The sequence below is a fragment of the Somniosus microcephalus genome, chromosome 14 (genome assembly GCF_052327205.1).
Source record: "Somniosus microcephalus isolate GS21.2 chromosome 14, FLI_Smic_1.0, whole genome shotgun sequence".
NCBI lineage: Eukaryota > Metazoa > Chordata > Chondrichthyes > Squaliformes > Somniosidae > Somniosus > Somniosus microcephalus.
The window spans coordinates 68509931-68535156 of record NC_141000.1 but is presented as its reverse complement, the minus strand read 5'-3'; the positions used below and the strand labels follow the sequence as shown (position 1 = coordinate 68535156).

Sequence of the window (25226 nt, the reverse complement as noted above, 5' to 3'; positions counted from 1 at the left end):
TGTTCTGCAAAGCTCTGGAACTCCTCCCCATTGTATTGAACCTCCTGGGTAAGCACTATTCACCACTCAACAGATGCGCAAGTGACCTCTTTTCTAAAAATTAGATCCATAACACTAATGTGGCAAAGTTGCAGCAGTCAAACCATCGATTGGGCATGTGGAGGGCATTATTTATATTTTTGTATTGTATTGATTCCTTTCAATGTAGTTTGCATCTGGTAAAGTGCTAGCTTTTGCCCTGAGGTAGCAGAGTCTGCAGAACCATTATCTGACAGATCCTGGCATGCTGATTGTAAATTGTAAATGTCCCTGTTCTTTGCCATTGATGCTGCTGATCAGTCTCTGCCTGGTGTTCCAGTCTATGACAAACTTCAGAGGAAGGCAATTCATCACAATTACAGTGAATGGCAGAGCATGGAACAAATATACAGATGTTGTATTGCACAGCAAAGAGTACAACCACGTGTGTCTCGCGTTGGTGGCAGATCTATTGAACTGGACAGACTCCAAAGATTAACTGAGCTGGAGGATATTGCAGTGCTGTTTGCTGGTCATGATTACATGTGTAACATCTCATTTGAATCACGTTCTGAGAGATTTCCGCATAATGGAAAAAGTTAATTTGAACTATCAGCAACTACATAAATGAAAGCTTTTGTACATTCAAACATATTTTGGGTGCAGGGTTCAGTGGCATTAAGCCATATTTAAAAAAATCTTTAGTTTAATCCAAGGAACTATAATTAACCATTCTAACTGTACTCATCCAAACACAGTCAAATAATGATCATTAGGCTGATGCTGCATGTTAATTCCTTAATAATGATGTCTGACTTACAGTTGTTGTATACGCAGCTTCAGGATCATCTTCAAGAACTCTAGAAAGACCAAAATCTGACACTTTGCAGACGAGGTTACTATTGACGAGGATATTGCGAGCTGCCAAGTCTCGATGTACATAGCCCATATCAGACAGGTATTTCATGCCAGAAGCTATCCCGCGAAGCATGCCCACTAGTTGGATGACTGTGAAATGTCCATCATGTTTCTGCAGAATACAAAATTTTAGAAAGACCCATCAAATACAAACAACTCATTTTACTATATAACTAAATTCTCTCTGTGAATCAATACGTGAAACAATTTCACTCTATTTCTTCTTATATTGTCTGATAATTTAAAAAATACCTGTAACAAACATTTTATAATGGTTTGCCTTTAAGTACGATGCTTGATCGCACGATTCTTTTCCATAATCCACTTAATGTTTTTGAATTCCACCATTAAATCAGCTCAACTCATTTTTGTAGTTTATTCCATATATTTAGCATATTTATTACCATGAATATTTGAGCCCCTTTTATCTATTTTGCTAAAGGTGTCTCTTTCTGAATCTATGTTATTTCCTTATTCCACATACCAAGTTTTTCATTTTGCTTCATACCTTTTTTAAACTGTATTTTGAATTCTCTCTACACTGTTCAATAGTTTGGTTAACTCAAAACAGTATAATAAATATGGCTGCCAAATTGGAATTGATAATAAGGGGCCTCCACTTTATTATAATTCCTAATGTTTGATGTTATTAAAATATTTTTAATAATAGCCTTCTATTATTAAAAATATTTGAATATTAAATATTCTGAGATTAGTAGATTTTTGATCGATAAGGGTATCAAGGGAAATGGAGAAAAAGTGGGTAAATAGGCTTCTGGTAGAGGTCAGCCATGATCTACTTCAATGGTGGAACAGGCTGTAGAAGATGAATAAATTACTCCTGTTCCTATAGACCTGGCCCTGGAAAGATTGTTTCCCATATTACAACAGTGACTCCACTTCAAAAAAGTACTTCATTGACTGTAAAGTGCTTTGAGACGTCTGGTGGTCATGAAAGGCGCTATATAAATGCAAGTCTTTCTTTCTTTTTCCTGGCTCTGTCCTTGCAATCATTGACCTGGACATTAACAGGGGTGGGATATGTAGGCGGGGGGGGGGGGGGGGGGCGGGGTGGGGGCAGGGGGTGAAGTGGGGGCAGAGTTTCGGACAGGAAACCCGGACATCTGGTGTTCGCGGCCCGGAAGTCAGCCTGATCGGCAGGCTTGGCTTCTAGTCGGGCGGGGAGCATGTAGGTCTGATCCACATCCCGGGAAGATCTGCTCCCGGGGTTGGGGGGTGGGGGCTCCGATCCCCGATCCTGGGAGGGTCCGATCCCAGGGTTCATTGTATGGGGAGGGTCTTATTGGGGGGGGGGAAAGCTTGGGGGGCCAAGGGAAGCATGCCTGCTTTTCCTGGTCTACAATCTGTGCTTTAAGGGCACTTACCTTCTCCTCAAAGCTGTCCTTGCCTCCCTTGAGCTGCTGGGTTTCCTGAGGCCTGGGAAACCTGGCCGCCCACCATAAAACCTACAAAGTAGGTTAAATCAGAGGCTACCAGACTTATTAACATATTTAAATTTCCAACTCGCCTCCTGGGAGCAGGTTGGCTGCCAGCCCCTTGTCCCGCCTCCATTAAACCCAGAAGTAGGCGGCTCGAGGTCGGGGGTTCAGATTTTTAAAATTTTAACATCTGTCCCGACACCAACCCACTTGTCTTTGGCTGTCAAAATTCAGCCCATTGTTTCCTATCCTCCTCTCAAAATCTTTTCCAGCCTTCCCCCCACCCATGCTGAGACTGTTGTTCCATCACATCGCCCCATTCCACTCTCCTGATCCCCTCTGTGCACCATTTCTATCCTCCTCATTACCTTTCCTTTCCTCTTCCCCCCACCCTAGAACCCTGCTTGTCACAATTTCTAGGCACATTGTTATCTCAATGGGAATTTTCACTGAGGTTCAGATCCTCTCAAAGTCACAGCAAATGCATTTCATGTCAGATTTATGATGGTATTTGTATTGGCACATTGCAGGCTGGGGGGCCTTGTCACTGGCAAGGCAAATAGGAAATTCAGGCATGCAGTGCTCATGATTTTTTTTGACCATTAAAATGAATGATTGGAAAATTGTGTGCAGTGTGCGCCTGATTTGTACTGCTGATGGGTGAGGTGCACTGTTGGCAGTTTCAAACTCATAAACTTGCCCCATGAATCTGCAGCAGGGACAAATAGTTTTGATGAATTTTAGATTTTATTAAAGGTATAATGCAGGACATGATCAGAAACAGACTCCTCCGCTTATAAAGGGGATAGATTGTCTTGTGAGGCAGTGGGGTTAATCTTACAAGTCGGCCCTGCAGATGGCGAGGCTCCCTGCCGGCAAAATGCACTGGTAATATTATCCACAATACACCAGGCACCAGTCCTTCAAGGCACATTTCACCCACGGCTGTATTCATACACTCATATGTGTGTGAAAGTATTAAATTAATATGCTCATTTGAATACCAGTTCCCTATAGTACATTAACTATAGTATTTGCAGCCATAAAGCCATAATAAGTGTATTTGATAACCAAATCTTCTTCTGTTATGACTGGCATATCTTGGGAAAAACACTATTGTGCACTTGACACCATGCAGAACTCCATTAAAAAATTTATTTACAACAAATAATTCCAGAAATTGTTCATAAATTATCTTTATACTGTTGGTCTTTTAGTCTGTTGGCTATCTCACCCTCAGAAATGAGTCCAGGGATCCATTTTCCATATATTCTACCACGATCATCACTGGCCTACCTGTGGATGCAGCAAAAGAAACAAACATTACATAAAACACATTTTCCATGGCTCCAGAGACACTAGCATAGGAGTGAGAGTTTACATACCAAAGAGCAGACCGAATTGCAAACAGATTTACTGATAAAATATGTTTTAATTATCAGAAAATGAGATACATAGCCAAAATGTTGAATATTAATAAGAAATGAGTTGAATTTGGAGCAGGAGGACACAAGCACTACTCCAGGCACACTGTCCAGTCCCCACACCACACCCCCAGATCCCAGCAATGTCCCCCTTGGCCTCTGTGTAAGAGGGTCAATCATGGTATTTAAAAAAATAAAGTTGTCCGTCCTAGACCCCCTCGGTGGGGACCCTTTCTGCCCATCGGGAGGCTGGTATGATTCACCTCAGTCAGTGTACTGACCTCCACACACGCTCAGTCCTGAATGAGCAGGAAAAAGGGAAATGCGCAGCTCAGAGTTTCTGCCCTTTACAAGGTATGCTGGAGCATCTTGGAAATGGTGTACATCCAGAGCAGGCAGGTCCCTGCCATTTACCAGTGCCTTCTCCTGGTCTTCTGCTGGAGTTACAGTAGGAGACCATGTTTTTTTTGAGGCCAATAGGTCACATTTTAACATTCGTCTCACTGCATTTGAGAGCGAGATCTGCATACTTCTGTCCCTTCCCAACCATGCACTGGGGGGATAGGGATAATCAGACAGAATGTATGCAGCAAGAAGTTTGTGTTCACAGGAGGTGACAATACACAACTCCCCTTGATGTGATTTGCAAAAATATGAAGGGTGACAACTAAAAGCATTTTACTACTCTCATGCTAAACATAATCTAAATATTCCTGTGTCAATTTGTATTCAAACCGCAATCAAAAACTTAAGAATATGTAATATTTAATATGTTATTGTGGAAATGCTGCAGCTGAATTCTTGAGAATGCACTCATGCTTCTTTATGTTAAATAGAACTGTACTTGTTAGAATTCACAGCCACCCCTTATTTCTGTTAGAAAAGGCTCCAATTTTAGGCAGTGCCTTGCATGCCTCAATTATTAATGGGATTGACAGTAATTGATAAATCTCTCCTGATGTCAGGTAAATCTGTTGTGTTAGATCAGGCTCTGACATATCCCTTCTCTGACATAGCAGTGTTGTTTTCACGAAATGGTCCGTGTACACCAGTCTCTCATCAGCAGATGTCCATGAAACAGAAGTCATTTGTAAAGCTGGTTGGTAAAGCAACATGACCCAGATAAATAAAATTTTAAAAAACCTACACTTTTTAACACAAATATAAAAATAATTAGGCCACGATCTATAAAATGTTCTTTTACAGCAGGGATTTTTGGAGCCTTATCTGGGACACAACAGTTGAAAATGAAGTCATTACAAATGATGTTAAATTTGAACAGACATCTATTATTCCTTAGGGTGGGGTGTTTTTTACTTTCATCTTTCAGTTCTTGCTCATGTTATTAAACAGCTGTCAGGGGTTTGTTTTCTCTCTATAAATATCATAATCAGTGAAACCTGAAAACTAGCACAGTGCTTGTCTCCAGTGATAAGGAAGACTCCAGTGAAGAAGCAATGCTGTCAGATTGAGGAAGTTGGTGCTGTGGAACACATAGTGGCCATACCTATTGAGCTCTTCTTTGGAGCTCTATCTGTAACCAGCCACAGGCATCCCCTTTCTCCTCCCTCCCACTTCTCCTCCCCCCATCTTCTCTTCTGCACTGATCATAGCCTTTTGTCTCCAATGGAGCACAACTCATCTTAACTTCACCTGTAACTCTTTCATCCTGCTTCCCTCCTGGCCTCATTGTCTAACCTCCACCTACACTTGAGGACCTCACACTTGACTGTCACTGGCTGGAGTCATATCTAGCACAAAGAAGATGGTTGTGGTTGTTGGAGGCCAAACATCTCAGCCCCAGGACATCACTGCAGAAGTTCCTCAGGGCAGTGTCCTAGGCTCAACCATCTTCAGCTGCTTCATCAATGGCCTTCCCTCCATCATAAGGTCAGAAGTGGGGATGTTCGCTGATGATTGCACAGTGTTCAGTTCCATTCGCAATTACTCAGGTAATGAAGCAGTCTATGCCCACATGCAGCAAGACCTGGACAACATTCAGGCTTGGGCTGATAAGTGGCAAGTAACATTTGCGCCACACAAGTGCCAGGCAATGACCATCCAACAAAAAAGAGAGTCTAGCCACCTCCCCTTGACATTCAACGGCATTATCATCGCCAAATCCACCAACATCAACATCCTGGGGGTCACCATTGACCAGAAAATTAACTGGACCAACCATGTAAATACTGTACAGGAGTAATTTGCATTGAACGCCATTGAAATTGTTGGTTTCCTTGGGCCAAACTCCCTTCCGCTGTTGGCCCCTGATGGAGCTCGATGTCATCAGATTACATGTGGATGCTAATCCTTATTTGTGGATGATGTTGCCAAAGGGCAGCATGTAGATGAGGAAGAGGATTGCGCCAAAAATGGATTCTCAGGGGACTCCTGAGGCAATGGTGTAGGGGGTGGGAAGAGGAGTCATTGCTGGAAATGGGTTGGCTACAATTGAATGGATAAGTATGGAACCCAGCAAAGACAGTCTCCCTCAGCTGGAAAATGGAGGAGAGGCATCGGGGAAGGACAGCGTGATTTACCATGTTGACAACTGCAGAGAGATCGAGCAAGGATAATGCACTGCCATTAGGCAGACGCTTAAAACAGGCTTTATGCCCCTTAAATATGCAAATTAGGGGCTTTACACCTATTAATAGAGCCCTTTCAGAAATGAGTGATCAATGAGTGGGTCAGGCATCGGGTCTCACTTGCTCAGAATTCTTCAGTGACCCCCACGGCCGCCACCCACAGGTAAGTTTTAAAAATTTTGATTTTTTACTAAACACCTTCCAGTGGAGCCAGAACAACAGGAGCACTCCTCCAACTCCACAGGAGTCATGATCAGCCCCACCACCCCGAAGGCCCTCTCAGGACATAGCTGAGGGCCGTTGCCGGCGGGGCAGGTAGCCTGAAAATGACCACTCCCGTCGGGCGAGCTGCCTGTGGAGTCCCAAGGAGCACCGGCAGCTTGGCTCAATTATTCAGATCAGGCCCGAGGAGCAGTTTCTATCGATCCTTGGGGCTCTTGCTTTGGCGTGCGCACTAACTGCCTCTGCAGCACCGAATCTGGGCCCAAAACCAGGCCCAGACAAACTTTCACCCCAAAGAGTCAGAATAGAGAAAGTGCCAAATGTCAACGCAGCAATGATGTTCAGTCCTCATTGCATGGCGTTAACTAGGAATAGAGTGATATTCACACACAAAGCCACAATTGGCTGAAGTAGTGGAGTGTCCCAGATACTGGTAAATCCATACCTCGGTATCATTCAGGTGAGTAAAGAGGGGAGGAAAAAAGTGGAGAAGAGAGGGGAGGAAGAAAAAATAGAGAAAATGGACAATGTAAAGAAATGTGCTCTGCACTGCAGCAAAGGCTTTCTATAGTTTTTGGAGGCAGATGGAGGATATTTTTGCAGTCTATATTAATGTATCCAAGACTTCATATTACTGCATGATACTTTCATATACATTCTAACTGGCACATTTTGACAAACTTTACTGACAATGACTTTGGGCTGCTGATGTAGGTTAAGACCTGGTCAGTTTGATTTATAATTCCAGTAAAGTATAATGGAACGATATGGAACTTGAAGCCTTCCTAAAGTTAACTGAATTTACCCCAACCCTCTTTAAAAAAAAAAGTCTAAATTAGCTTAATAGATTTATTGATTGTTAAGCCTGTACCAGAATTTTCAAACTCATGTTAATACCTTCCAAGTGCAACAGCCAGTCTGCCAGATTTACCAGATTATGGGAAATTAACAAAAAGTTATTGCAAGTTGGAAAATTGCTTGATTGCGCTTTAAGGGGGAAAAATTTGGTCGTGACCCCTTTGGGGCGCTAACTTCGCCGGGGTGCTAAAAGTAACGCCTCGAAAAAGTTCGCACTCCTGCATCGTAAATTGAGTGGTAGCGTTCCAAGCAGGAGGCGGGGCGCTCCTGGAAGCGCTCCCCCACCTTCCTGAGGCGCTTTCATTCAATATTGCGTTGGCACGTAGCACCGCGGTATTTCAGGCCTCCCTCCCCTGATTAAAGGGGAGGGGCCTAGCGCAGCGCGCACAGGGAGCAGGGTGCCTGGCTGACCGATCATGGCCGGCACCCTGCCTGAGGAAGCGGAAGGGGGCTGGTGCTGGCAGGCGGCCCAAAAAAAAGGCCACCCAGCACCTGCCCTTTAATTTGCACCACTGCGGCCGCAAACACACCACCCTGACCCTGTCGAACATATCGTGTGGTGGTAGGTCAGGGGGCGCGAGTGAAGTTTGCGGCCGGGGCGTGAGCGGGTCGCTGCGCATGGTGATGATGTCATCACCGGAGGAGCAGCACAGCGCCGCGTGGCGCTACCGGCTACCGCCGCCGCTAACCTCTTGGTGAATTTTGTGGGAGGTGTTAGTGGCGCCGTGCCCAGGCGCTAGGGGCTTTGTGCAAAGCAACCCTGTTTTTCCCCCTAAATGTTTTAAAATAAACCTATAAGTCGATCAAAAAAAGTATTACATCTTAATGACTGCCATCTTAGAGCAGCAGTATCCTTCCAGTGCCATTTTCCGTTTTTGTCCTATGTTGCCATCTATAAATGTGCCCAACAAGCTGAAGGCGTTTTCCTGTATGTCTCAATGAGACGTTGAAACAACTCAATACACAAGAGCTTTACTTGAAGTGTGTGCAAAAAAAACCAGGCAAGATTACATTAGCAGCTGCTGAAACCGTGAACAAATTGAGAAGATTCTGAACAAGAGCAGCTGACAGCGTTAAACGCAAAATAATTAGCTGCTGTTTTGGTCTGGTGAGGAGGCAGGTAATGAATTGCTCGGCGATGCACATTTTAAAACATTATAATTGACTGAAACTTATAGTTCTGCTGACATTTGCAATTTTTTTTTATAATAAGACAAGACTGAGCAAACAAAAACTCATTTGGAAATAGTCATCACTGTTTAATTGAAGCTGCAGAATCAAAAGCTGGTACATCTACCAAAGAAAGATGTTTTAACCCCTGAGTAATCTAACACTGATCAAGACTGCACCATTATGTGAAAGATCATACAAACCAATTTTCATTCTGCCTCCCCTGACCTGAATGCAAAACGGGCGGAGGGCACCCGAAGTGCCCTCTGCTTAACAGGGCCTGAATCTGCCTGTGTTTGCAGGGTTAGGTCATCTTAATGGCTCCAATTCCCCCCAGCACAGGTAGAGGCATTGGAAGAGTTTGCACCCAAAAGGGGGCCGGTGGGGAGGAAGAAAACTGTACCACTGCAGGATTGCAAGGCCTACGGCGGGGTAATAGCTGCCGGCTTCGCGCCTCCTGACTGCTGTCCGAAATCAGCAGCCAGAAGGTCTCCAGCCCCATTGCTCATCTTTCTGACCCTGTAATAAAAAAGGGTACCTACAGGTGTTTGTCGCCAGCCCCTTCTCAGATATCTGATCTGAGGAGGGGCTGGGTGCAAGCTCAAAGGCCCACTTGCTGTGGGTGTCACTGCATTTGGACCTCTGCCAAACAGAGATCCAGCAAAATGAGGCAGGTTGCGTGCTGATGTCACTGCTGCCTTATTAGCTTTGTATTTCCATGTTTTGCCCCTGCTCAAGGTGCGAGCATTCCATGACTCACTCTCCTGGAAACCCTTGGCAATGCAAATGAAATGCAAAGGCGGTGGGGATTTGGGTCTCCGGCTCTTTTTTCCCTGCCTTGTGTCCATGAAGTAAGCAAAACCTGAGCACAAAGCAGAGGGAAGTCTGCCCATGTTGAGATACCGCGGCAAACGTGGGAGTCGAGACAGAGCTATTGAAAACACAACTGCTTTATTCTGACCACATGGCAAACAGGTACTAGAAAAGCCCGCACATCCACTTAAATACTTCCCAGACAGGAAGTGCTCCCGGCAGCCTGTCCCTGCGGGAAACAAGTTGCTGGAGGAAAGGGCGCCCGGCTGGGGGCTTCTGCTTAGACTGTCTGTGCCGCCGTGAGTGGATTATGTCCAGTGGTGGCGTGTCGCCACAGAGCTCCCCCCAGAATCCGCTTAGGAGGAGTGGACAAGTCGTGACGGTGGTCTAATGGTTCTGCCGCAGCGGCTCTGAGTGTTCGCCGGTCTCGCTGGTTGGGTCGGGCGGTTCGCCGCCGGCTGTGCTGGCTTGCCGGGGGGACGGCCTCTGGCTGGAGGCTGGGCCACGGGGGCCTGTTCCCCTGGTTCTGTGTGTGCTGGTTTGAGCCGGTCGATGGAGACTGTCTCGACCCTGTCGCCGAGTCGCAGCTTGAATACCTTGTCCCCGGTTTGTAGTACCTCGTACGGACCGTCGTACGGGGGTCGCAGGGGCCCGCGGTGCGCGTCGTGTCGCACGAAGACGAAGCGCGCCTGCTGTAAATTTGGCGGGACGTGAGGTGCGAGTTCGCCGTGTCGGTTGACCGGAAGTGGGGCGAACTGCTGAGCGGAAGAGAAAGAGTCGAGCCGCTGCTGTTCGGCCGACCAAGGCTTGGTAGGCTCCGGAAGGAATTCGCCTGGGACGCGCAGCGGTTGTCCGTAGACTAACTCCGCTGCCGAGGACTGGAGGTCTTCCTTGACCGTGGTGCGTAGGCCGAGTAGCACCCACGGTAGGCGGTCAGTCCAGGTACTGTCCTGCAGGCCGGCGCGGAGTGAGGCCTTGAGTGACCTGTGGAAGCGTTCACAAAGTCCGTTGGCCTGCGGGTGGTACGCCGTGGTGCGGTGGAGCGTCACCCCGAGGTTGCGTGCTGTGGCCGTCCAGAGTTCGGAGGTGAACTGGGCGCCTCTGTCGGAGGTTATGTCGGCCGGTACGCCGAACCTCGCAACCCAGGTGTTAACGAACGCCCTGGCGATGTCGGCTGTGGTGGTGGAGGTCAGCGGCACTGCCTCAGGCCAGCGTGTGTAGCGGTCGACCATCGTGAGGAGATAAGTTTGGCCTTGCGATGGCGGCAGGGGACCGACGATGTCGACGTGTACGTGGTCGAAGCGGCGGCTGGGTACCTCGAAGTCTCCCAGGGGTGCTTTGGTGTGCAGCTGTACCTTAGCCCGTTGGCAGGCGAGGCAGGAGGTGGCCCAAGTCCGAACATCTCTGCTAAGGCCGCGCCAGACGAAGCGCTTGGAGAGGAGTTTGACGGATGCGCGGGAACCCGGGTGAGAGAGCCCGTGGAGCGCGCCGAAGACGCGGCGGCGCTAGGTCTCAGGGACGACCGGCCTGGGTTGGCCGAGTGAGACGTTGCACGTGACTGCCGTGGCTTCGGGCCCGTGCGCGACCTTGGCTAGGCGTAGCCCTGGCAGGCTGGTAGCCGCCGAGAGGAGGTCTGGGTCCGTGAGCTGGGCCACTGCTAGTTGTGCGTAGTCGACCGCGAGGTGATTCGCACAGACGGCGGGACGGGAAAGGCAGTCGGCGACCACGTTGTCTCTACCGGAGACGTGCTGAATGTCCGTAGTAAACTCGGAGACGGCCGCGAGCTGGCGTTGCTGCCTAGCGGACCAGGGTTCGGTGTGCTTGGCCATCGCGTATGTGAGTGGCTTGTGGTCCACATACGCGGTGAAGGGGCGGCCTTCCAGGAGGAACCTGAAATGGCGGACCGACAGGTGGAGTGCGAGAAGCTCGCGGTCGAAAGTGGAGTATTTGACCTCCGGGGGGCGCAGTTGGCGGCTGTAGAAGGCAAGTGGCTGCCACGCGCCATTGACCCACTGCTCGAACACGGCCCCGACTGCGTGGTCGGAGGCGTCGGTGGTGAGCGCGGCCCGGGCATCGGCCCTCGGGTGCGCGAGCAGAGTGGCGTCGGCGAGCGCGTTTTTGGTGGCGTCGAAGGCGGCTGCCGTGTCAGTGGTCCAGGCTACGTCCATCTTGCCGGATTTTCCTCGGAGGGAGTCGTATAGGGGCTTCATAAGGGCTGCGGCTCTGGGGATGAACCTGTTGTAGAAGTTCACCATCCCGAGGAACTCCTGGAGGCCCTTGATGGTTGTGGGGCGGGGGAATTGCTGGACGGCCTGCACCTTGTTGGGCAGGGGGACGGCCCCAGCAGGGGTGATGTGGTGACCGAGAAAATCGATCTCGGTTAGGCCGAATTGGCACTTCGCCGGGCTGAGGATGAGCCCGTTTTGGGCTAGGCGCCCGAACAGGATGCGAAGGTGTTCGAGGTGTTCCTGTTTGGAGGAGCTGGCCACGAGAATGTCGTCTAGATAGACGAATAGGAAGTTCAGGTCCCGGAGGACTGAGTCCATAAGGCGCTGGAAAGCCTGTGCTGCATTCTTGAGGCCGAAGGGCATCCTCAGGAACTCGAACAGGCCGAATGGGGTGATGACGGCCATTTTGGGGATGTCCGCGGGGTGTACGGGGACTTGGTGGTAACCGCGCACCAGGTCGACTTTGGAAAAGACGGTTCGTCCGGCCAGTCGGGCCGAGAAGCCCTGGATGTGTGGCACCGGGTACCGATCGGGGGTGGTGGCGTCGTTGAGGCGGCGGTAGTCCCCGCAAGGGCGCCAGCCTCCGCTGGGCTTGGGGGCGATGTGGAGGGGCGAGGCCCAAGGGCTGCTGGAGCGGCGGATGATGCCGAGTTGTTCCATGTGGGTAAACTCGGCCCGCGCGATTTCCAGCTTGGCCGGGTTGAGTCTGCGGGCGTGGGCAGAAACTGGGGGGCCGGTGGTGGGGATATAGTGTTCCACACCGTGCTTGGCGGCTTTGGCCGAAAAGGTCGGGTTAGTGAGGGCGGGAAACTCAGCTAGGAGTGCCGAGTAGTCGTCCGTGGCTCTGGCGAGGCAGTAGGTCGTCGGGCTGGCCGAACGGGCCGGGGTAAAGGCGCCGGGGATGGGGGCCATAGTGTTGATGTCGACGAGGCGGTGCCTCGGAATGTCGACAAGGAGGCCGTGGGCGCGTAGGAGGTCGGCGCCGATGAGTGGGCAGAGGACCTTGGCTGTCAGGAACTCCCAGCGGTAGCGGCGGCCCGCGAGGTCGAGCGTGACCATGCGGGTGCCATATGTGCGGATTTCAGAGCCGTTGGCTGCAGCCAGTGTGACACCCCGTGTGCCGCGTTGGATCTCGAGGGCGGAGGCGGGGGTGATGCTGTGCTGGGCCCCTGTGTCGCACAGAAATCGGTGGTTGGTTCTGTCGTCAGTGACGTACAGTAGGGGCTCCTTCTGCCCCGCGGCCATCGCGGGGGCCGGTGCGGGGGGGGGTTTGAAGGAACACGGTGGCGTGCAGCGTTGAGCCCTAGCGCCAAAACGGGTGTGGTAGTAGCAGTGACCCGGAGTGGTAGGGCGGTCGGGCCTAGCGGCCCGGGAAGACCGCGTGGTCGTTGCCGTGAGGTCGGGCGCGACGTCGCGAGCGGCCTGTGCAGAGAGCAGCCGGTCGGCCTTTTCGGCTATCTCATTCAGGTCCGTGGAGTCAGACTCCACAAGGAGCGGGCGGATGCTGGCGGGGAGCTGCCGAATGAAAAGCGTGCGAAAAAGGGCGCCGGGATTTTTGTCGTCTGAGAGGGACAGCATGTGGGAAAGCAGGTCTGATGGTGAAGCGTCACCAAGGCCGGGGAGGTCCAGGAGTTGGCAGTGGCGCTGGTAAGAGGACGTTTGAAATTTTTTAAGTAGCGCAGCCTTCAGATGCTCGTACTTGCCCTCCGTTGGTGGATTCTGCAGCGCTGCCCAAACCTTGGGGACTGTAGCGTAGGTGAGCGAGGCGACGAGGTAGTCGTACTTCGTGGCGTCGACTGTAATGCCTTTCAGCCGGAATCTGGACTCAGCTTGAACGAACCAGGCTTCAGCGAGGTTCTCCCAAAAGTCAGGTAATTTAACCGTGACTACGTTTGTATCCGCCATGCTAGCTTAGGATTCGTCCTGAGCGTCGGGGTCACCAGTGTTGAGATACCGCGGCAAACGTGGGAGTCGAGACAGAGCTATTGAAAACACAACTGCTTTATTCTGACCACATGGCAAACAGGAACTAGAAAAGCCCGCACATCCACTTAAATACTTCCCAGACAGGAAGTGCTCCCGGCAGCCTGTCCCTGCGGGAAACAAGTTGCTGGAGGAAAGGGCCCCCGGCTGGGGGCTTCTGCTTAGACTGTCTGTGCCGCCGTGAGCGGATTATGTCCAGTGGTGGCGTGTCGCCACACCCATAGTGTTATCATTAAATGACAGTAATTATTTCTGCAGCTACAAATGCTGCCGAAGAAAGACAAATGGGAAAAACAGGCAGGTATCCAATTGGCATTGATTCTTAAATTCAGGATTTTGAAAGGCATTTCAATAATCTGTCAATATGTTTAATTCATTTTTTTAACAAAAGGACATGTGGTGTTAATTAGCCCCTACTTTGACATGTGTTAATGAGCAGGCGTTGTTTGGTTTAATGGTTTGGCTTGTTGTAATGCTGGACAAACCCACTACATCCAATGCCAGAACTAGACTAGAAAATAAACCAGATGAATGCATATGGTATGGTTGATGTACATGATATATCAATGTCACTTCTCAGAAAATCTTAAATGCTCATGTTGGCTTCTAGCTCAGAGTTGGCACATTGCTAACAATCCCTTTTTTATCTGGAAGGGAACATGTTGTTCTCTTGTTTTACTCATGCCTTGAGTACAAAAAAAAATCAAGTTTTTGATCCATGAGGTTTTTGCCTCGCCCGCGTGTCTGGACTATCAAATTCAGACCCAGTAACTGTACCGCCGATCTTAATTTCTCACATTCCAAAAATAGCAATAACTTGCTACAAATTAGAAAGCACAAAACATATATCACTTTAAGTGTCATTCTCAATTAATGAGAAGATAGAAGTATTACCCGACATCCATCACTGTTCTACCATTTTAAGGACTCGTCATCTTCAAAATGGCAAATTGCTGGCAGAATTTTGTCAATGAATAATGATGCTACTGGTGTCGCCTGCTGAAGTCTGATAGCTCAAGGGCGCAGCCATTTTAGTTGACACATCTGTTGTGTAGAACAGCAGGGGAGTAGCTTCTAGCTATAACAGAGCAGTGGGGAGAGGCAAGAACCATCTCAAAAAGGTGCTGAGAAGTGTCAGAGAAGAGCGAGTAATGGCCTGAAGGTAAAGTACGAGCATCAGGAAACATGAAGGGGAAATCTGGAAGTGAAACAGAGCACTGACAAAGAAGCAATTCCGACTTTAAAACAAAGGTAGAACAGCAAATAAGAGGTTAAAATAAAACTTCAAAACAACTGAAGATGAAAGCCCCAAATATCCTCGAGGGCCACTGCGTCTTCTGCCAGCCAGTCAGTCCTAGCATTCTGCCTGTCCCAAATCCCAGGGATGGGCTCATTAACATAAAGGGGACAGATGCCTGACCCCTACGGCAATTCTTAGGCATTCACCCTTGCTGCTCTGTTAGGGAGGGGTCAGGTTGTTGTGGCTGAAGCCAGAAGCATCTTAAAAAATGAAGGATTTGGTAATCGTCCTACTTGGCAGTTTCAAGTCACCTTCAGAAAAACACAGACCTTCAAAAAAAAAACCTGATATCCTCCATATAGTGGAGAAACCATCACTGTGGGCCCCAGTTCTGTCAAGGCCCCATTGTGTGAATATACCTGCATCATGCAAGCATACTTTGCATTAGGGACAGAGGAAGCAGAACTGGTAGGATGTCATCCCTCCAGTCCTGCCTCGTACAATGATATTACGATGGAGGGGAGAGGGCACAAGAAATGTCTGCAATTCCCCACTCCTGTCAGAATCTTGCATTACAGCCGGAAAGGGGTGAAGACCTGGTGGAAACTGGCCTTGCTCTAAATTTTTCTCCTCCTCACCTCACCCAGATACCCTTATGTTCATGTTAAAAAAGAACAGGAATTTCAGGGATCAAGAATTTTTGAATTTTTTTAGTGGAGTCAATGGCAACAAATCCTTGCATCACTTGTGAGTCTTGGCCAGCATTTGAGCCCAATGCATTGGAGCAATAAATTAGTTATTCTAGTTTAACCTGGAAAAATTATTTAATATTTTAGTTAATCAGCCAATAATTAATGAATAGAGTCATTCTATGCAAATACATTTTGGTCAAGCTCCACTTACAACAAATCAACAAAACTAGGGGGTTACATCATTTGAATAGAAACTCTCATGGGTTGAAGTAGTGCTGTGCTATATCATGAATGCACATATGAGACTTGGTTAGTCTGATATTTTAACAAAGATGTTCACCTTATGGATGTCAAAATAAAGGACAAAGAATTTCTCATGAATGCGTTGTTGGGGTAAAACGTCATCTTAGCCTGAACTAAGAGGCCAGAGGCTGGCCTGACATTGGGCCTTGGGCCTCATTAGCACTTAATGCACAAGCTGCCGGTGCCTCTCACGATTGCGATGAATGTGGAGTCGGGGAGCACTCCTGGTAGTCCTGCCTCCACAGGAAGGTTTTTATAAAAAAAACTTACCTTTAGTTGGCGGCCACTGAAGAATCCCGAGCAGAGCAGGCCCGACACCTGCTCCATTCATTGGAAACAAACTTTACAGAGGGGTCCTTCAACAGGCATTAGGCCCTTAATTAACATATGCAAGAGACCCAACGCCTGTTTTAGGTACCCGTCCGTGGCGCCTAAAACATGGGCCCGACTAAGTTAACAGTGAGCCGAGTGCCTGCGCAGATTGGTTGCAGGCCGTCTCATTGCTAAATTGGTTAGTGTTGCACCTGTTTTACATCCAAAAAATGGATGCAACGTAAACCAATTTCTGCCCCCTTGTGTGTGTTACTAATAGTCCACAGCACAAATTCAACTCACTGAACTCCCTCCGGCAATCATGAATTAAAAATAATTTCATCCAGTTTTAAACTGTTGTGTATGTAACACAGACATACACGCACACTAAAGAACGTACCATGAACCACATGTAAAGTATGACATTTTAACAGGGCACGTGATGATTTATATACCCATAGATGGGTGATAATTTCCCTTATGGAAATGTTTTCTGTTTTAGGAAGATGTAATAACATGTACAATTCAGTAAAATGAAACCTACATGTGTTTCCTGTTTAATCTCAAACTACATGAATGCTGAGCTCAGGTTCTGACCATCATTCCGAATGTATGGAATATTGGGATAACTTTAGCCCCCCAAAATGGGTGGGTTTGGGTCGGGCGAGAAATTAAATTTTTTTAAATTTCAAACCGGACTCCAATCCGATTCTAATGGAGTCGGGGTAAGGTCGAGCAACCAATCTGCTCTCAGGAGATGGGTCGGTCGGTCAAAGCTTTTAAGGAAGCTGTGTGCTTCCATTTTTACAAGTTCTTTATTTTTAACCAATGTCAGCCTGGTTTCCCAGGCCTTGGGAATCTCGGCAGGTAAAAGGAGGCGAGAAGGGCTGGATCCTCGAGGTTAAGTTGCTTTACAGCACTGCTTGTGGGCCAGGAGGACTGGGAGTCTTTCCCTCCGGCCCAACAAACTACCCTGCATGCGATCGCCGACTCCCCCTACCCCACGCGATTTCCCGCCCCCGACGCCATCTCATCCCCCCGACTATGCTCTAACCTCCTCCCGCAATCTCTCCCCCCTCCTGACCACCAGGAGACCTTCCAAGCACCACTAGATCTCCCCCACCCAACCACCACTAGACCCCCCCCTTCGACTGCGATCTCTTGCTGCCTCCCTACCCATTCCTCGGCTGCATTCTTCTGCTGCAGGTTTTCCCACCCGACAGGCAGCCAGCCTGTCAATCTATCGGGTGGGATACCTGCAGAAAATATTTAAAAGACCTGCAGGGTGATCAAGAAACCCGTACTTACTCCTCCCCGCCCCCACCCGCGTAAATATCAGGGCCTTTATGTTCACTTCAACTTTGTGTATACAAAATTTGTGTATATTTGGACATACTCTCAAAGGTGGCTAACATTCATTCATACAATACAGATTTACTTTGAATTAACTCTAGTTAACTCCGTTGACCCAGCTAACTGACCAATAACCGAAAATAGCTGAGAAAAAAGTAATTTCACTGTACTTCCCTACAGGAGTGGAGCACAGGTACTTTGGGTCATAAAGTATTTAGGCTAAAAGCATTAACTTTATGCTACCATAATACCCTCAGCCCAATACTTGTACATTATGCCCAATAGTTATTCATGGTTACATATCATTATGCTGTCACATTTCAACCTGTAGAAGTTTGAAGAAACGCACATAAACGTAAGAAAAGTATAATACTTTTTGTGACGACTCCCTCCAAACGAACAATGTTAGGGTGGTCAAACTGGCCCATGATGCTTGCTTCTCTGAGGAAATCCCTTCGTTGTCTGTCCATGTAGCCTCCTTTTAGGGTCTTGATAGCCACAGGAATCTCCCTTTTTCCAGGTGTCTTTAGCCGACCACTGCAGACCTCTCCAAACTCCCCTAAAAATGCAGATCATTAGAACAAGTGACTCAGGAAGTTACTTAGAAAAGTGCAAAATAATTCAGTTTAAGTAACCTAATATGTCACTTAATTTTAATCAGCATATCTAAAATATTCAGTGCGAATTGGTTAACTGTTTTATTGAGTTGATGTAATCTTCTCGCTATACTCTACCAATAAATAGGACTCAGCTGAATAATAAGATGGTCTAACCACACATTTAGCTCCAAGAGGATTTGAGTATAAGAGTAAAGACGTCTTACTGCAATTATATAGGGCCCTGGTGAGACCACACCTGGAGTATTGTGTACAGTTTTAGTCTCCTTACCTAAGGAAGGATATACTTGCCACAGAGGGAGTGCAACGAAGATTCACCAGACTGGTTCCAGGGATGGGGGGGATTGTCCTACGAGGAGAGATTGAGTAGACTAGGCCTATATTCTCTAGGAAGTCACACAACACCAGGTTATAGTCCAACAGCTTTATTTGAAATCACAAGCTTTCAGAGCGCTGCTCCTTTGTCAGGTGAAGTGAAGAGAAGCATACAGGCACAGCATATATGGTCAGAGAAAACTGCCAGATGATTATAGGTAATCTTTCTAACTGCCCTTTATCACACTTCGGCAGAGAGATAATCACAGCAATCAAAGGTGTGAATGCTGTCCAAACAGGTCAGTCAGGAAAACATTACATCAAAGAACAATGAGGCGGGGTCACAAGGGGTCAAATGTTGCAGATGCTGGGGTCTGTATGAAAAACAGAAAAAAACCAAAAAACTTTTCTGGAAATCACAGCAGGTCCGGCCGCATCTGTGCAGAGAGAACAAGCCAACGACGACTCGAGTCTGGATGACTCTATGTCAGGTGGGGTTACATGTAGCGTGACATGAACCCAAGATCCCGGTTGAGGCCGTCCTCATGAGTGCGGAACTTGGCTATCAGTTTCTGCTCGACAATTTTGCGTTGTCGTGTGTCTCGAAGGCCGCCTTGGAGAATGCTTACCCGAAGATCGGAGGCTGAATGTCCTTGACTGCTGAAGTGTTCCCCAACTGGGAGGGAACACTGCTGCCTGGCGATTGTTGTGCGGTGTCCGTTCATCCGTTGTCGCAGTGTCTGCGTGGTCTCGCCGATGCGACAACGGATGAACGGACACCGCACAACAATCGCCAGGCAGGAGTGTTCCCTCCCAGTCGGGGAACACTTCAGCAGTCAAGGACATTCAGCCTCCGATCTTCGGGTAAGCATTCTCCAAGGCGGCCTTCGAGACACACAACGACGCAAAATCGTCGAGCAGAAACTGATAGCCAAGTTCCGCACTCATGAGGACGGCCTCAAACGGGATCTTGGGTTCATGTCACGCTACATGTAACCCCACCTGACGTAGAGTCATCCAGACTTGAGTCGTCGTTGGCTTGTTCTCTCTGCACAGATGCGGCCGGACCTGCTGTGATTTCCAGCAAAGTTTTTTGTTTTTTTTCTGTTTTTCATACAGACCCCAGCATTTGCAACATTTGACCTCTTGTGACCCCGCCTCATTGTTCTTTGATGTAAAGTTTTCCTGACTGACCTGTTTGGACACCATTCACACCTTTGATTATCTCTCTGCCGAGGTGTGATAAAGGGCAGTTAGAAAGATTACCTGTAATCATCTGACAGTTTTCTCTGACTATATATGCTGTGCCTGTATGCTTCCCTTCACTTCACCTGACGAAGGAGCAGCGCTCCGAAAGCTTGTGATTTCAAATAAAGCTGTTGGACTATAACCTGGTGTTGTGTGACTTCCTACATTTGTCCACCCCAGTCCAACACCGGCATCTCCACATCATCACCTATATTCTCTAGAGTTTGGAAGAATGAGAGGTGATCTCATTGAAACATAGAAAATTCTTACAGGGCTTGACAGGGTAGATGCAGGGAGGATGTTTCCCTTGGCTGGGGAGTCTAGAACTAGGGGTCACAGTCTCAGAATAAGGGGTCGGCCATTTAGGACAGAGATCAGGAGAAATTTATTCACTCAGAGGGTGGTGAATCTTTGGAATTCTCTACCCCAGAGGGCTGTGGAGGCTCAGTCGTTGAGTATATTTAAGACAGAGATCGATAGATTTTTGGATATTAAGGGAATCAAGGGATATGGGGATAGTGCAGGAAAGCGGAGATAAGGTAGAAGTTCAGCCATGATCTTATTGAATGGCAGAGCAGGCTCAAGGGGCCAAATGGCCTACTCCTGCTCCTATTTCTTATGTTTATGGTTATATTTCCTGACTATATCCACAAGACGGTGAATGTGTTAGCTCACTGCAAGCACCCACTTGCGTTAAAACTCACTTGTGCCTGTGGTATCTGTGAGTTGCAGCTTATTTTCTGCTCATGAAAGATCATTAATGACTTGCTGTCCCTGCTCTATACATTCCATGAATTCCAGGAAGTTTAACCGAAGTGGTGAATCTTTGGACAGCTGCTAAACATATTCTTATTGATGCACATAGCTGATAACTGTTAATTTAAATTATTTTTGCCCACCCTGAATCATTGCACTCAATGGGGTGTCACTGTTCAATTACAAATTACTGTGGCATTGCAGGGTTATCCAAACCTTTGGAGCTGGAGACCAGATTTGTGTCAAAACCAATATATTGACTACTTGTGATTAACTGGAAATGCAAGCCTGCATACACAAAAATGTGAGACTCCCTAATAGAAAATTCAAGATCCCCCCATACATATAAAAAGTGAGACCACCACACACAAAAAAGTGAGGCCCCCAAATACAAAACCATGAGATTTCCCCATAAGCAAAAAATGCCAGTTCCACCATCCTTCCTCCTCCTTTTCCCAAAGCTTGAAAAGATGGAAACTTTAGCTGTTTAAAATATTACTGCCTGGAGGACTGGTAAAGTCTGTCTGATTGGTGTGAAAGAGCTGCTCTGTGATTGCTCAAATCTACCAATCAGGGAGCAGCCTTTTCTAGTCCCCTCAGCCTGGGCCACTTAGAACTAAAGTCAAAATCCAATTTGTGTACAAGCAAGAAACGAACTGGCAGGGTCTTCGTGGGCTGGATCAAAGGATCTTGCAGGCTGTTTCCCGATTGCTCAGTCCCTTGGCTGCTGGGTGTGCAAAATTGAAAAAGTTACCCCATATTAATTAAAGTAATGGATGGCGGAGTGAGTTAGCACAATGTCTGTCCACCTCAGGGACTTGAGATCAAATCCAGCTGAAACTGATGGAATGAACATCTCCTCTTGCTACTGACTGTATACAAAATGCATTAGGAAAGGTTTAACCCGGCTCTTGGCGAACGTGGACATATAACATTATAATAGCACTAATTTGGAAAACTCACTACTAAAGGCCACAAGGATAAGTGATGTAAGAATTGGAAAAATTGACACCTATTCAATTGAATAATACTTTCTCAGTCACTCTCTCTAACCCTCAGTCCAGTAAGTATGTAGTGCTCTTCCAAGACTGCGGTTATGGTATGTTATTATGGGAGAATAGGAGTTTTATTCTGCACCTGCCCATGTTTTTGGATTGAGATGTTTAGTGTTGCCACCAGGTGCACAAAATGAAAAAGTATTTCTTCAGTGCCAACATCCTTTACCTTGACAATTATGAAAAATTCTTCCTTCCCCCAAAGATAGAAACAAAACAGAACAATGAAGAATATGGGAATGAATTGCAAATGTGCATGACTAGTCTTCAGAATTATAATGTGCATGTCCATAAGAACATAAGAAATAGGAGCTGGAGTAGGCCATTCGGCCCCTCGAGCCTGCTCCGCCATTCAGTAAGATCATGGCTGATCTTCTACCTCATCTCACTTTCCTGCACTATCCCCATATCCCTTGATTCCCTTAATATTCAAAAATCTAATATTCAAAAGTCCACATTAAGATTAAATCACATCCTGCTATCTATTTTCCGATATTTCTCATGAACTGAAATGTTGGTATGACAGGCTGAGAAATCATTGTGTGAGAAAATAGTTTTCACTGCTATCCGCTGATTAACATAAAGAGGGCAACGGTGTACAATATTGCCAGGCACCGGAATTGGACAAATGACACAGTAGCAATTTAAAACTTTACAAAAACAACTTGTATTTATATAGCGCCTTTAACGTTGTAAAACGTCCCAAGGAGCTTCACAGGAGTGTTATAAGACAAAGAATTTGACACCAAGCTACATGAGGAGAAATTAGGGCAGATGACCAAAAGTTTGGTCAAAGAGGTAGGTTTTAAGGAGCGTCTTAAAGGAGGAAATAGAGGTAGAGAGGCGGAGAGGTTTAGGCAGGGAATTCCAGAGCTTAGGGCCTTGGCAACTGAAGGCACGGCCACCAATGGTTGAGCGACTATAATCAGGGATGCTCAAGAGGGCAGAATTGGAGGAGCGCAGATATCTTGGAGGGTTGACAATGGCACTGGGCTTTCCTTTAAAACAATGGTCAGTTCAAGTGCAGAATGAAACAAATCCAGATCTGAAGTACACTACGCTCTTGGGAGTCACAGAAGTGATCTGAAATGCTAACAATTGAATAATGCTTTCTCAGTCACTCTCTGTAACCCTCAGGCCAATAACTTTAATGTTAGTTCTGAAAAGCAGTCAATATCTGTGCAATATGTATTTGCTATGCATGAAAATTTAAAATAAACATTTACTATTTTACAAGAGAACTCAAGAAATAACTCTGCTGTCTTCAGGAGGTTTTCAGAGTTGAAATAAGCGTTGAATATTTTTACTTGAGATTGGTGAGCTCTACATGACATATTGGAAAATAGTCTCACAAGGAACCCCCGCTGACTGTATGTTATAACCGTTAGTTTAATCCACAAGCTGAACTGTCATCCATTAACAAAAGAACAGCCAGTCATAAATGGATGAGTAGCAGAGGTGCTGAAAGAATTTGGACTTTAAAAGTCTTTTAAAGTGTTTTTTTTGTTTACTTTAAGATGTCAATAAACCTTTATTTTAATTAATTGTTTATTTTTTCACAGGAACTTTTTAAAATTCATTCACAGGATGTGGGCGTCACTGGCAAGGCCAGCATTTATTGCCCATCCCTAATTGCCCTTAACTGAGTGGCTTGCTGGGCCATTTCAGAGGGCAGTTAAGATTCAACCACTCTTTGTGGTCTGGAGTCACATATAGGCCAGACTGGGTAAGGATGACAGATTTCCTTCCCTAAAGGACATTAGTGAACCAGATGGGTTTTTCCGATAATCATTACTGATGTTAGCTTTTTTTCCCAGATTTTATTAACTGATTTTAAATTCCACAGTTGCCATGGTGGGATTTGAACTCATGTCTCCGGATCATTAGTCCAGGCCTCTGAATAACTTAACTCACCAATCCGGTTGCTATTAGTGGTGATGTTGTAAGTACATTTAAAAGAACATGGAGGTGATTTTTTTCCCTTGCTGCTCTGGTTGTGCTTAAAAAGTGGGTGATAGTGTGACCAAAACAGTGCGTGAAACCGAAGTACCGACTCAATGCTGCAATCCCAACTATTCTAAATTAGACCTCAATCTGAGCGGCCAGAGCTCCCAATGGAAACAAGTGGGAAGCTCACTAATATATACTTGACGTAAGAAAACTACAAGGCACTTGTTCTAAGCATTAAACAAAGCTTTAATCAACTGTTTTACAACATGGAGGTCTAGCTGTGTCCTTCACTAGTTCCTGTTAAGAATGTCCTGCGCAAGCTGGGCCCGTGCCCGAGTATTTATACTCTCTCTGGACAGCGCCACCTGTAGGCTGCTCAGTATTATTTCATAAGTCTTTCTTTCATGAATGACTGATTCATGTCAATGCTAATTGGCTTCAGGTGATGTAGTTACAACCCCCAATGACATTCTCATCTCTGCTACTACCAGTTCCCTCTCCTGCCCACAAACCATGCGCAGTACAAGTCGAGAGGACCATATTGCCAGTGAGATTTGGAGGTATCCTCTGCTGCACTCAGGAAAAACTATAGAAAGTCTTGGGAGGCATTATGCTTGCATTAGCTAATATTGCTTTAGCTACTAAGACGATTTCAAAGTGCTTGTAGTTACTGTAGAATGTTTTGAACACTTAAGGGCTTCTGGCATTGCATTTTTCCTTCATGGGGGCCCTTCTGGGAATTCTACTCTGGCAAGAGGAGGAGGAGGAGCAGAAGCAGCAGCAAGAGAGAGGAGCATGCAGAGATATAGCTGCCAACCCCGCTCCCAACCCGCCTCCGAACCATCTTCCCGGGAGGCAGGTCCCAGACTCGCGCAGGGACCCGTCTCCTAGCGGCGGGAAGGGGATTAGAGCCAAATAACTGCCTGTTAACAGGTAGTTAAGAGGCAGTTAAGAGGCTTTTACCCATTTTCAGCCTGCTGATGCAGGCTTCCCGACGGCGGGAAACCCCGCCAGGGTCAGCGAGGCGAGCTATGGGTCTGCTGCAGTGTAAGTGTGCAAATGACAGCTGCAGAGGTAGTGTGATGGGTGTAATGGTGCACAGGTAAGTATGACAGGTGAGAGAATGTAGTGAGAAATATTTTTATTCTGTTTATATGTATCTGCAGGTGACAAGATGATGTTTCTGTGAAGCCTCATCTGATCGGCAGAATTGACAGATGGCTTCTGCAATCTCACATGCAGCTGCCATCTGTTTTCTCCTAAGGAGCCATTGGTGAGTCTGGGTACAAGGGCTCACCTTTGGACAGTGACTGTCAGTGTTTGACAGCACTTGAATGCTGTTAAACACTGACAATTCATCTGTCAAAAAATTATGGGGCCTGTCCCTTTAAGAAAACCGGCAGATGAAACGTCATACACTGACGCCATCTGACACCAGCTTTCCCTTAATTGGCCGGCAAGCCCGCAAAGGAAAATTGCATTTGTTCGTCAGACGTCGCTGGGGGCAGGACTAGAACCCGGAAGGCAGCAGTCCCGCCCCCAACTCGTCTCGGCTGGCAAAATCCAGCCCATTGTCTTCATGAATCAGAAGGACTTCTACTGCATTAATGTGCAACTGGTGTGTGATCACCAGCAGCGCATCATGCGCACTTTCCTGGAAGCTGTCATGACACATTTATGTCGCAATAATCCGCCATCCCCCCTTTGCTTTTAGCAGGAGTAGT

General features: G+C 47.1%; 1 protein-coding gene across 1 annotated transcript in view; it reads right to left on the bottom strand.

Annotated features, from left to right (window-relative positions):
- epha6 (eph receptor A6) overlaps positions 1-25226 on the bottom strand; it is a 981976-nt gene that overhangs the window by 75611 nt on the left and 881139 nt on the right. The window contains exons 11-13 of the mRNA XM_086006600.1: positions 17935-18120; positions 3610-3671; positions 839-1048 (exon numbers count right to left, since the gene is read on the bottom strand). Coding sequence (XP_085862726.1) covers positions 839-1048; positions 3610-3671; positions 17935-18120 — 458 coding nt within the window. The remainder of the gene's footprint in view (positions 1-838; positions 1049-3609; positions 3672-17934; positions 18121-25226) is intronic.